The 14046-nt window shown below is 42.5% G+C and overlaps 1 protein-coding gene across 7 annotated transcripts in view; it reads left to right on the top strand.

Annotated features, from left to right (window-relative positions):
• The window catches only part of dlg3 (discs large MAGUK scaffold protein 3), a 418354-nt gene that overhangs the window by 163281 nt on the left and 241027 nt on the right, over positions 1-14046 (top strand). The window contains exon 1 of one of the 7 annotated variants that reach the window (XM_033030632.1): positions 12036-12569. The exons of 5 other annotated variants lie outside the window; for them this stretch is intronic. In XM_033030632.1, the coding sequence (XP_032886523.1) occupies positions 12249-12569 (321 nt within the window). In that variant the 5' untranslated portion in view covers positions 12036-12248. Of the gene's footprint in view, positions 1-12035; positions 12570-14046 lie in introns of those variants that run through there. One more of the 7 variants, XM_033030628.1, reaches the window with a different exon arrangement.

Raw genomic sequence — 14046 nt, 5'->3', positions numbered from 1 at the left:
TGATCATATTGAATGGTGGTGCTAGCTCGAAGGACCGAATGGCCTACTTCTGCACCTATTTACTATGTTTCTAAAGCTGATGTGACTAGAATGAAGGGCAGCGGTAATATAAACTAGACTAAGTGGGACCCGTTGGATCCCAGTCATATGGGAGGCCTGGTTCCTCAACGCAATATTCCACCACTCACCCATTCCCCCAACGCAACCCGTTCCCCCAATGCATTCTTTCACCACTCACCCATAGCCCCTAAATACCCAGACGCGCTTCCCATTGTGACGCCCCCTCACCCCCCTCGGAGAAAATACGGGGGTTGTGGGGGGGTATCACGGGAGAGGGGGGCAGGAGCTAGCAAGGGGGGCCAGAGGGGAAGGGGCTGGAGCAGACTCACAGTGGTCGCTGGTCTGCAGGTTTGGGGAAGGGGAGGGGGGTGTGGGCGGGGAGGAGGGAGGGGGTGTGGGCGTGGAGGAGTGGATGGGGGGGAGGGGGGTTGGGGGGGCAGGGGGGAGAGAGCTAGGAGAAAATATGGGGATTGCGGGGGTATCACGGAGGAAGGGGGCAGGAGCCAGCGAGGGGGACCAGAGGGGAAGGGGCTCGAGCGGATTCACAGCGGTCGATGGTCGCTGGTCGTTCTCCTCCGCCGAGATCAGATTCTCCGCTTTCCGTTTGGTGACATTTCCCGTGCTGGGCCGGGCCGGGCTGTTCCCAGTCCCTCCGAAAATTGTGTTCGGTTGGAAACCTCTGCCGGCCATCCACCGCTCCAGTAAAGACGCGAAGGCGCAGGAATGGGCGGACCGTCCCGCGGAGCGACAGGAGAAAAGACCAATCCACGCGGCACTGAACAGCAGGAGACGAGATCGATCTGCGCACGCACAGTTTTTAAGATTTTTAAACCTCGCTAAAGTTTACATTAGACCACCAATCGGAACGAAACTTGGAGCAAACGCAGCGCAGGAGAACGGTGAGTAAGCTGGCGAAAAATCGTAGCGCTATCGCGTAACGTTTTTGCGCAAATAGAATGACCGTGCAACCGGAAGATATCAAGATCAGAGCTTTAGTTATGTATAGATGATTGGGAAAATGATAGGAGGAGAGGTAGCGATTTTGTCCTCAGCCTCCAACAGGATTGTAGTCTGGAACCATTTCAAGATTTCCCATACAATGCTACACTCCCAGAGCTTTCCACCAAGTATCTGAGAGGGGCAAAAGGTAAATACAGTTCAGGAGATAGCAGTGGAAAATACTATTGTGCTAATATATTTGTCTTAGGAAGTGGATTGATTAGCAAGGGCTTGTTTCATCTAGATTTAAAAGAATGGGATTGAAGCATATAAAATTGTCAGTGGGCCTGATATGGTAGATATCGAATGTGTAAAACCAAAGCCTATTATCTCAAGACAAAAAAGGGGCAGCCATTTATGAGATGAAAATAAAGTGTCAGAATTTTCATCTCGGATGATTGTCAATCTTTTGAATTTTCCAAATCAGAATTTTCCATATCAGAATCAAAACAAAGATGTATAGATTTTTGGAGACAAAATAAAATGAGGAATAATAGGGCAGGAAAGGCCATTTCTCAAGAGATGTCTTAGTTATACTACAATTTCTCATTTTCTTAGCAAGTGAGTATGAAAGCCTATATCTCCCTGGCTGACTGTGAGTGGTTCCAAAGGAAATCACTGGCCATTAGTCATTTGTACCCATACATGCCTGAAAACTCCCCAAGAACTTCACCGAAAAAGTTGAAGAAAGATGCTCTATTTCCCCTCCCATCTCACCCTTCCTGGGCATGTCTTGTCATCTCTGCTCCTGCTCCACCAGGAACCACTATCGCCCAGAATGAGTGAACCCTCTCCTTTGGGTCCATTAGCCTTGCAGAAACATTCCACTGGATGTTTTCAGTGTAAGTAAGTAAGTGGTGCCCACAAATATTCTCTATGAAAATTGCATTTCATCAGCACTCGAGTGCTGACCTTTCAGGTTCCCCACCCCAGGCAAGTTCAGGTAATTATGTTAATCAGCAATTAGGAGCAAAATTACTTATTAAATCCAGACTTTCGGACAAGTTCATCGTATTAACACAGCATTCATTTAGAGCTTGCTTTCACTCATTCATCAAGCCAACATGCCCTTTGACTTGACATGTGCAGCACCAAGAAAAGATTGATTGGCATCTCATTCAACCTGTGCAAGGTTTATCTATTTGTAAACCTTGATTTCCTGCTCAGATTTTTATTGCCCTTTTAATTTCAAAGTCTTGCTTATGAGGTTTGCTTGTGAAAATCTCACAACAACAGGCATTTGTTGCAATCCTCAGAGTGACGGAATGATGTTTCTTAGTAGGTAGATATAATGCTCTTACTAACATGCACATGAATTTTGAAGAAACAAATGCCCTGTGTAAAACCTGCATGGCATCCTCTTTCATCCTTTCTTTCCCTATTCCTCCCCCACCAATTCCCTCCCCACCCATCCCCAAAACAAGTCACCAACATAATATATCAGGTTGCTCTTGCTCCCTCTAGAATCAATAAGCTGCCATGTAAATTGCCTACGTCCAGAAATAAAGCTGGATTTATGTTGTTGGAAACAGATTGAGTTCTGATGCACTCCACCTGCCTAACACAGAAGTACAGGGTCAAATGGAACATGAGGTCAGTAGTTACAGACAGCTGCCAGCAGAGAGGGAGCAGGAACTATGAGAAATCTCACAAGACTGGGTACCCGGAGCTGCTGCAAGATTTAATGGGAGAACTTTCCTGTATTCCCCATCCCACAATCAACCAAGGGGACGTGACAATCAGCTATTGGACAGAAACTAGTGACAGAAGGCCACAGGGGAAAAGTCACGAATTGCCATGAATTGTAATAGCAGTGAAAGATTGCAAAATGGGACAGAGATAAATGAGGAGGTTGAGGCTATTCCAACATGGAAATCGGCAATCAGTTTAGTGTGGCTAGGACCAACTGGGATTGCTTCAAAGGACAGAGGCCATCAGCCATCACATGGATGGTGAGGAGACGTGCCAGAAGAGGGAATGCTCTGCCACTCCGCAAGGATTATAATAGCGTCATAAAAGATCTGAACACTGCAAGTCTAGCCCCCACCTCCCTTCTATTGCAAGGCATCTCAGCCACTTAAAAATCCATGTGCCATCTTTAAATTGAAATAATGCTCCATTTTCACTCAGCAAGCCTGTTGAAAATGTTAATGAAACATTCCACTGCTCACAAACAGGGTATTTGCACAATATAAAACCCCTTACTATAAATGAAATATCGGAGGACTTGATCTAAAAGGATCCAGAAGTATTTTGTAAGTATATTAACTAAGGGCAGAAGGGGAGCTTGGGAAAGAATACGGGCATTCGAGACCAAAGTGCATGGAACAATTTGATGTAGGTGAGATCTTAAATGAATACACTAAATACTTGGTATGTGTATTCACTAAAGAAAGGACTTTGTTTAGTTTAGAGATACAGCGCGGAAACAGGCCCTTCGGCCCACCGGGTCCACGCTGACCAGCGCACATTAACACTATCCTACACCCACCAGGGACAATTTTTACATTTACCAAGCCAATTAACCTACAAACCTGTACGTCTTTGGAGTGTGTGAGGAAACCGAAGTTCTCTGAGGAGAATCACGCAGATCATGAGGAGAACGTACAAACTCCGTACAGACAGCACCCGTAGTCAGGATCGAACCCGGGTCTCCGGCGCTGCATTTGCTGTTTAGGGTGAGGTGACCAGAGGATAGCAAATATGGTAACATTTTTAGAATCATTAGGAGGTCATGTTGCAGTTGTATAAGACATTGGTGAGACCCTAGTTAGAGTATTGTTTTCAGTTCTGGGCACCATGTTGTAGGAAAAATGTTGTCAAGCTGAAAAGGGTACAGAGAAGATTTACAAGGATGTAGCCAGGGCTAGAGGGTCTGACCTATAGGGAGAGGTTTAGTAGGCTGGGACTCTATTCCTTGGAGCGCAGACGGATGAGGGGTGATCTCATTGAGGTGTATATAATCATGAGAGGAATAGAGCGGGTAGATGCACAGAGTCTCGCCCAGAGTAGGTGAATCGAGGACCAGAGGACTTGGGTATGAATTGAAGGAGAAATGATTTAGTAGGAATCTGAGCTGGGTGTATGGAACAAGCTGCCAGAGGAGATAGTTGAGGCAGGGACTATCTCAACATTTCAGAAACAGTTAAGCAGTTACATGGATAGGACAGGTTTGGAGGGATATGAACCAAATGTTGGCCGGTGTGGGCAAGTTGGGCTGAAGGGTCTGTTTCCACACTGTATCACTTTATGACTCTATGACTAATAGGGATAGCCAAGTAATTACAGCCCAGTGAGTCCAGCATCAGTGGTGGAGAAGTTATTGGAAGCAGAAAAAGTTATTGGAAATGTTATTCACATTTTTTAATTTACAAAATCCAGTTTGCGAAAAATCACAGTGGCAGTTGGCAGCTATGATGTCACAATGGGATCTCATTTACATAAACTGCCCATGAGCTGTGTTCCACCTACAATGACATCACAATGGGATCAGCAGCTTACACCTCAAGGGGAGTGGGGGGGTAATGGAGGGAGGGAGATTAAAAAAAATCAGTTTTAATCTAATTCTTGGGGGGAGGTTTCATTTAGAAAAAAACATAGCGGTTTTCATTGTGGGGGTGGAATAGGGGAGAGATTTCATTTACAAAAAAAATTCCAGAATTTTCCTTTTGGGGTGTTGGGATGGTGGGGAGGTGAGCGCCCCATTCATCTTCCCCAACGTGGGGACAATTGATTGGCTACAGGGAGTGCCGACTGGGGGTAGGGGAAAGGAGAGGGAGGGAGAGGTGAGGGAGAGAGTGGGTGAGGGTAGGAGTCTAAGGCAAACACAATGAATGATGGGGCCTTCAGATGTTTTGAAGAACAGAGGGGATTTAGTGTACGTTCAAGGATCCCTAAACGTGGCAGCACAAGTAGATCATGTGGCTAATAGATGTATAGATATTTACCTCCATTTGCCAGGGAATAGAATATAAGACCAGCGAGATTATGGTGCAACTTTATAATACACTGCTGGGCCACACCTGAAATATTGTGTGCATTTTTGTTCACCATATTGGAGGAAATACATTCTTGCATTGGATAGGATGCAGAGGAGATTCACAATGGAATGGAGTGTTTCAATTATGAGAAAAGAACAGGTAGGCTGTGTTTGTTTAAATGGAGCAGAGGAGGTTGAGACAGGACCTGATTAAGGTGTACATAATTACGAGGGGCATGGATAGGGTAGATGGTAAGAAGCGTTTCCCCATGGCAGAGATTTATGAAACCAGAAGACATGGATTTACAGTGAAGCATAGAAGGTTTAGAGGGGATCTGAGGAACAATGTTTCACCCACAGGATGGTTGGAAACTGCAACATGATACCTGAGGGCGTGGTGGAAGCAGAGACTCTCACAAAATTAAGAAATGTTTAGACAAGCACTTGAATCACGAAGGCAGAGAAGATGAATACCAAGTGCTGAAAAATAGGATTAGTATAGTTACTTGATAGTCTGCATAGAAATAGTGAACACGTTTACATGCTGTTTGACTCTATGTCTCTAAAAATACCAAGGGATGAATATGTAATAGGTTGTGGATGCATTTGTATTATTTAATCCTCTCCAGCCTATGGTGGCGTGGCTAATATCAAGGTCAAAGTGGCCATGACTTTCATTATTCAGTTAGAATTTTTTAAAGGCACGTGCATTCATTTACCTTAAATTGTCTTCCTTATCCCTTGGGTAATCTTCAGAAATAATTAAATTTTCTTTGAAGGATTTTCAGGTACACAGAAATACACACACATGGCACTGTTTATTTAAACAATACGTGTATTAATACGTGTCATTTCTGGAATGGAACAGGGATGCCATATGGAAGCATGCCAATACAAAGACGACTGGGCACATCCTATCATGAATTGTACTAGCTTTACTTCAGAAATTGGGACAGATTGTTTGGAGATGTACCTATCAATAGGTGTTCCCAGAATAACCATGCGTTAATAGTTAATGTTCCTTAAGCAGGCCCAGTCTAGGCCTAAGAACGTGAGTCACGGACGTTTCTTTACTTGGAGGCACAAGAGGCTGCAGATGCCTGAATCTAGAACATCAAAAAAGGAGAGCTGCTGAGATGGAACTCAGCAAGTCAAGCAGCATCTGTAAATGGAAATGGACAGTCATCGTTTTCGATTGAGGCTCTTCATCTGAAAGAGTAGAGGGGAAATGGCCAGTATAGAGAAGTGGGGGAGGGTGGTGGAACAAGAGCAAGAAAGCAATAGATTAATACAGTTGAGATCTTCTTCTTTTCGTGTCTATCTTGTTACAAATGTTGACCTCGCTGTCTTCGTCTGTCCTGAAAGGGACGCAAGCTTCCTGCGACAATCAGTGGAAGCCAGCACTTGTCGCAATAGATGATGGTGGTAGCGGAATTAGCTCAGGATACTTCCAGTTTCCAGCCCCACGAAGTGGACGCTTCTGTTATGGGGCCACAGTTGAGATGGGCTTGATTGGCAGACAAGAATCAGGTTGGCGAAGGAAAGGTGGAGATTGCGGCAGAGGATGGGTGATAAATGGAGAACAAAAAGCAGCAGATTCTAGAATCTGATATAAAAAAAGGAAGGTGAAGAGTAGAATCAAAGAAGGTTTGGTTTTCGGGTGGATACAACAGAGGGCTGAGCAATGGGTAGGATGCAGGGGACAGTGGGAGGAGTATGTAGGTGATGGACAGATGGGCTAGGTGCAGGAAGGGGCAAGAAACAGGGTGATTGGCAGCTGTGGGGCTATGTGTAGATGGTAGAAGGGGAAAGGGGACAAAATGGGTACAAGTTACCTGAAATTGGAGAATTCATCATTCAAGTCATTGGGCTATAGACTACCCAGGTGGAACATGTGCTGCTCCTTTATTTTCCATTGAACCCATCTGGCAATGGAGGAGGTCAAGGACAGGCAGGTTGATGTGGGAATAAAAAGGGGAATTCGGCAAACAACCAAGAGATCCAGGTGGCCATAGTAGACAGCAAAGTAGTCGCATAGTCTATTGTATTTAGTGCTTTCAATGTGGCCTCCTGTGAGACCTAGCACAGACTAGAAGTTCCCAAGTCAGGAAACTATAGTTAAAAAAGTTATATTTTAAACTATTGCCATTTAAACTCCAGTTTAAAATGTGATATTTTAACATATTGCCAATATTTCAAAGCAATATCCGCACCAACCAGCGATCCCCATACACTAACACTATCCTACACACTAGGGCCAATTTACTATTTTTACCGAAGCCAATTAACCTACAAACCCGCCCATATGTCTTTGGAGTGTGGGAGGAAACCAGAGCACCCGGGGAAAACCCACGCAGTCATGGCTTGCCACAACTTTGATAGAGAGCTGGGGAATTAAAAATGGTGCAAACACATTTAGCCTTTTTTTCTCTCAGAATTCATTGGTTCTTCCACCACAGCTAGCGAGTGGGGAAAACCCCTCAGAAATGTCCCTAAGGTCTGATGTAGTATGTAACTCCGTATCGCAGATGTTCTACAAAATGCATCATTAACTGTGTGACACTTAAGTTATTAATGCTCGTCTAACACATTAAACTGAATTTTACTATGTTGTCTTGGCATTTGTGGACAAATATTGAATTTCATGGCACCGTTTCACTCAGTTTATCCATGTCACGTAAAGATGGTGTGAAGGCTGATTCATTGATTAAACTCTTCTGGCAAGAAGCAGCCATTCCCAGCAACAGCATGTCAGGAAACTGTAGGCCCATGTATTTAATTTAGCTGAAAGAAACCTGGTGAGCAATGTAGTACAAAGGTTTATACCGTTTGAAGCAACAGTGAGACTTTATATTGAATATTTCCCACTGCGCCAGCACAGGTGAAAGACAGGCTACAATTCATTTTGCTTTTTAAGATAGTAGAATTTCTTGGTCATAATATGTATTTCATGAAGGTTTCACCTGGTTAATTTTCTAAACATATATTTGAATAAATAGGGAGAATGTTACCATAATGAACATTTGAGACAATTATTTCTAAAACTGCAGGAACATGGCTTGAGTAAAGATACCCTCCTATGTATAAAATGAGGACATACAAGCAGTTGATTAGATAAGGTAGGCCCTCTTCATTCTAGGGTTCATCAACTACAATAGCCAGAGGTGCAGCCTGCTTGTCAGTCTTCTGGAATATAATGAGTGGAACGCCTACTGCAGGAGGTTAAGGCTGCAGCCAGCATTCAGTGTCATTTTAAAAAGTCTGCAGAGGAAGCAATCAGTAAAGCTACAACAGACACCATTACCCTGCCAAGGAATTTGTCTTTCATTTCTTATCATCCACATAAATGCAGAATTCCTTCATAGTTTAACCTCATCTGAAGTAGACCCATGGCTTGCCATTGCTATCCCAGTCCAATTTCACACCTAGGCATCTCTGCTTAAAACAATTTTATGAGACACATGTCCTGGTTACAAACATCTCTAAATGTATATTAATATGCTACCTTCCATGGCAGGCCTGAAAAGTTGCCATAGCAACGGACAATTATTCAATTTAGATATACTTACATAAGAACATTAGAATTTTCAGTAACAGCAAGAAAATTTAGACCGGAAAAGCCTTTTATGGATCTACTCAACTACTCAGCTTCTCTTTTCCATTCACTCTCTTTATGGAAACGTATAATGGCTTCTTCAATCCATTTTTAATTATCCATTCCAATAGCATTTAAAAAAATCTTTGGATGAAAAAATCCGCTCTGAGCTCTAACATGATACTAAATGATGAGGGGATGGAGAAGACTGAGGTACAGAGGGATCTGGGTGTCCAAGAATATCATTTGTAAAAGGCTAGTATGCACATCCAGCAAATAATTACAGAAGCTAACCGAATGTTATAGTTTATTGCCGGGGTAGTAGAATGCAAACATGATTCAATTATACAGAGTTTAGGTGCAACTACATCTGAAATACTGTGCACAGGGATTGTCTCTTATTTAAGGAAGAATATTGATGCATTGGAAGCAGTTCAAAGCAGGTTTACTGGACTAATATCTGGAAAGGGCAGATTGGCCTACAAGGTTGGATGGACTATTCTTGTACCTGCTGGATTTCGGAAGGGTGTGAGAAGGAACTGCAGATGCTGGTTTAAACCGAAGATAGACACAAAAAGCTGGAGTAACTCAGCAGGACAGGCAGCATCTCTGGAGAGAAGGAATGGATGGCGTTTCAGGTTGAAGAAGAAGTTTCTGAAGAAGGGTCTTGACCCGAAACATCACCAATTCCTTCTCTCCAGAGATGCTGCTTGTCCCGCTTAGTTACTCCAGCTTTTTGCGTCTATCTTCGGATTTCAGAAGGGACTTGATTGAAACCAATAAGAAGCTGGGGGACTTGACAGGTTGAATGTGGACATGATGATTCCACTTACAAGAATCCATATCTAAGTTTAATTGTGTGAGACGATGTCACCCATTTAAAATTGTATGAGGCAGTCTTCGTTTCTCTCTCAGATGGCTGATGAGCAAGGGCATGGCAAGTTACTGCAGGTAGATGGAATTGTGGAGTTGAATTCACAATTTCATCAGGAATTATCTCAATATTTGGTGAAGCAGGCTAGAGAGGTTGAGTGGCCCATTACTGCTCCTAATTCATCTATTCATTCATTTATAAAATACTTCACTTCTCTATTATTTTTCAACTAACCAAGATGGCCTTACATTTTTCCATTTTTTTAATATCTTCTGCCATGTTGTTGCCAATTCATATAACCTGTGTCACATGAAGGCCTTATTCACCTTTTTAAAGTAACTATTTTGAGCAATGTTGAGCTGTTAATGAAAGCATTTATTAACATTTTTATACATTGGCTACAGAATTATTTGGACATCGCAATTTATTTGGATCTTGCAATTTATTAATTTGTTCAGAGTTGATAAGCATTGCTGGGTAGGGCAGAATTTATTGCCCATCCCAAATTGCCCTTGAAACAAATTAGCTTGCTCAGTTATTTCAGAGGGCAAATGATTAGTATCAGTGCTAATCTGAAAATCAGATGTCTTCTTCATTCCTCGCCAGTCATTCTATTCTCCTTAACTTGTCAGTTGCCAATCCTGTACACCATATATGTTTGGACCCAAGCAGTCGTTCCAGGTGCGACAAAGGTTCACCTGTATCTCCTCCAACCTCATCTACTGCATCCGCTGCTCTAGATGTCAGCTGATTTACATCGGGGAGACTAAGCGTAGGTTGGGCGATCGTTTCGCCGAACACCTCCGCTCAGTCCGCAATAACCTACCTGAACTCCCGGTGGCTCAGCACTTCAACTCCCCCTCCCATTCCCAATCCGACCTCTCTGCCCTGGGTCTCCTCCATTGCCAGAGTGAGCAACAGCGGAAATTGGAGGAACAGCACCTCATATTCCGTCTGGGGACCTTGAGTCCGGATGGCATTAACATTGAATTCTCCCAATTTTGCTAGCCCTTGCTGTCTCCTCCCTTTCCTTAACCCTCTAGCTGTCTCCTCCCATCCTCCCATCCGCCCGCCCTCGGGCTCCTCCTCCTCCTCCCCTTTTCCTTCCTTCTCCCCACCCCCCATCAGTCTGAAGAAGGGTTTCGGCCCGAAACGTCGCCTATTTCCTTCGCTCCATAGATGCTGCTGCACCCGCTGAGTTTCCCCAGCAATTTTGTGTACCCGCCATATATGTTTGTCTGAGTCTATTCGATCAATTTGAAGCAGGTACTTTCTACTGATTTAGATAACATTATATTTTGAATCATAAAACATGCAATATTATTCTGATAAATATTCGCCCATGGTGAATATTAAACAAGCAATCATAACAAGTTCTCATCAATGTCATTTCTTAACATGGAAAACTTAGATGTATAACAGCCAACCTGAGTGCGGTTTAAATATAATTTTCACGCACTCCACAGAGACGATGAAAAAATTGCTGATATCAAATTATATAGTCATCCTTGGAAGATTTTAGCATTTATTAATTAAAACATTTATGGTAATAATGATGGTGTTTATTTTTATTTAATTTATTTTTAAGAAACAGACTAGTAAAGATGTAAATGATGAAGCATAAACAGTGTCTTGATTTTCATTCTAATGCTGGATTAATTGTGCTCTGTCTGTATTAGCTGCTACAAAACCTCAAAATATATCTAAGTGCTGCTCTATAGGTTTGCTTAGAAAATATTGAGTAATCTTGAGTTACGAAAACAAGTGATGGCAAATCAGCAAACCACTTAATATCTTTACCAATTTTTACTAACGCTGAAGTCAATGGAAAAAAACCCACCGGGACTGATATAAAATGAGCTGTTTATTATATACCACCTGTTTCAACCTTGTGAACAGACAAAATTACTCCCTTTGTGCATTTAACAGACATGTCATGTTTAGTGAAATCCATTGGCAACTGGTTACCTAGTAATTAAAAAAAAGAGGTCTATAAAAAAGCAAACGTGACGTTTCTGAATAAAATGAGCGTAGCCGGGCAATTGATGGCTCACACATGAGAACTCAAGGAACAATTCAAGATTTCTACCTTTTGAGAATTAGTCTGGGGAGAGATTTTTGTCATTTTGGTTCAAATTAGACCTCGCTCTCTCCCTTCATCTGTCATACCATTACAATAGCCGTAGCAAGCAGTTAAAAGGTCCTGATGCTGAGTGGCTAGGATTTACTAATCAAGTCCCGAGTTACCCATCACAACACATTCACCAGTGCAGATGGCTTGTCATGACAACCACGAGACTCGGGCAACAGTTGCAGTCCCCAGAGTCGTCATGATAATGCAGCTTAATGTTGGTGCTGAAATTTCGCAGAGTAATTTTGCTGGGTTTCTAACAGCAGGATGCACTGAAGTAATGCAGACTGTGGATGCTGCTGCTACTGACAGAGCTGGGTATCTGAATGATATCCTGTGCTGCGCATTGATTGGTGCTGCCTGAGAAAAGGTTGCTGGAGGGATGCTCGCATCCTCAAGTCTTACACTTGCCAACATCGAGCGCTCTGCAGTTCCAGCTTTCGCCTCCGCTGACAAGGTCTGCCATTAACAGCAAGAAGCAGAAAGAAGAAGGGACAAAGAAGAGGGACTATTTTCTTCCGGATTGAAAATAAAAAGAAAGCATTTGATTTTTTTGTTTCCTTTCGAAGGTGGAAAATAATAAAATTTGAATTGAACGATAGTGTCAGTCATGAAAGCAAATCTGCACAAGAACCATCACTGCTGCAAGTGCCCAGAGTGCTATGAGGCAACCAGGATGGCAGCACTCCGACGTATGGAACCACAGAATTACACTGAATGGCAGCACGAACCGTATGGATATGGAGGCTTCAGTTCCCAGACACTGCCATCTTCAACAGGAGCTGCCGGCAGGAATAAATCCAAGCTCATCCCAACCTCCCGTGACAGCGGGCCGATTAAAAGCCAAAATAAGAGCGTACCTAAGGTGAATGGCAACAGTGGGGGATGGTGGCCGGAGTGTACTTGTTCTACACGTGACTGGTATGAACAGGTATGGAAAGTGATATTATGTTCTTTCAAACCCTTTTGAGATCTGTAGGCTGAGGGCTGCTGTTCGCTGCAGCACTAGGGTTTGGTGCATTTATCTGCTTGAATGGTTTTTATGATACAATCTGTGATATATGCCTCCACTAGGTACATGCCATTTCAATTCCATTGCAGACGTGAATGTTTGCAATGAATGATTAAATTGGATTTTTATTGTGTAGATGCTGCAATGGTATGCAGAATCTGACTGTAAATCACTAAGGTGCTGTAGTTCCATCTTCTTTTGTATTCTCATTTGCCATTTCAATACAAACAATCTGTATGGTTCAATGATGTTTTAGGGAAAATTCGAACCGCATCTTTAGTTTTTTTCCAGAATCTAATCTGAATAAGTGTAATAAACAAGATATAGTAAACTCTATGGAGTACAAAATAAAATGGAGACTGGAAAATTATTCACAATGCTATATGAATAGGATCTATTAACAGCAAGTGCCTAAAAATATTTTCATTGGGGCTGCTACAAGGATACACTGGGTTTTTATTCAAAACATGTTGCAGTGTTTATTTGTAGCCTGTTGAATTTATTGCAAAATAATTCTGAGCAGAGATTTTTTTTTTTGCTGTAATTTCAGTAAATTATTATGTTGTTTTATTAATATTTAGGATACATCTGATGCTTCATTATTTTTATCGGAATAGACTACATGCTTTGGGTGTTGTTCCAGTCCCCCTCCCCCAAACAACCAACACTGCTGATTATATTAGACTTACATCAAGTGAAGTGTTTGTGCAGGGCTGCACCATCCAGCAGAGAGTGGGGAACGAAACAGTGGATAATCAGCATTCTGGTTTAGAGAGCTGCTGCTGCTGCTGCTGCTGCTGCTGATTAGAGTTCAATAATGTCATACATGTTCAATGCACAAAAAGCAATTTGACCTTTTCTATTATTCACTCTGTGCATTTCAGCGCTCCCCACATTAAAAAAAATAATTACGCAGCATCCTGAGTTCTTTAAAAAATAAAGAGACGACATAGCGCTGATGTGAGACATGGAGTCGCTCATCTGTGATGAGTATGACGTCACTGCTGAGCACATCATGCACACACAGAAACCAAACCTTAACTCATTGAGTGGTCTCTCACAGATGACCATGTCAGATCCAAAATGGAGACTGCTATTAATAAACATTAACTCTCTGCTGGCTAAATTGCACTGTTCATGGAAAGTAAGCCTTTTGCTATATTTCCAGGGAACTGGTGACTTGCAGCAATCTGTACCATTCTGCTGTAACAGCACTGAGGTGAACAAATAGCAAAGCAAAGCTACTGAGATTACATCTTTAAATAATTCAAGAGTTTGATTTCCATTTTTTTTCATGATTCTGATGAAAGATCTTGAACCTGAAATGTTAATTTTGTTTCTTTGCCTATACTGCCTGACCTGCTGAGCATTTCCAGTATTTTCTGCTTACATTTTA

Source organism: Amblyraja radiata, chromosome 12, assembly GCF_010909765.2.
Source record: "Amblyraja radiata isolate CabotCenter1 chromosome 12, sAmbRad1.1.pri, whole genome shotgun sequence".
NCBI classification, from domain to species: Eukaryota; Metazoa; Chordata; class Chondrichthyes; order Rajiformes; family Rajidae; genus Amblyraja; species Amblyraja radiata.
The sequence above is the reverse complement of the archived record's forward strand: the minus strand, read 5'-3'. Positions and strand labels throughout refer to the sequence as shown.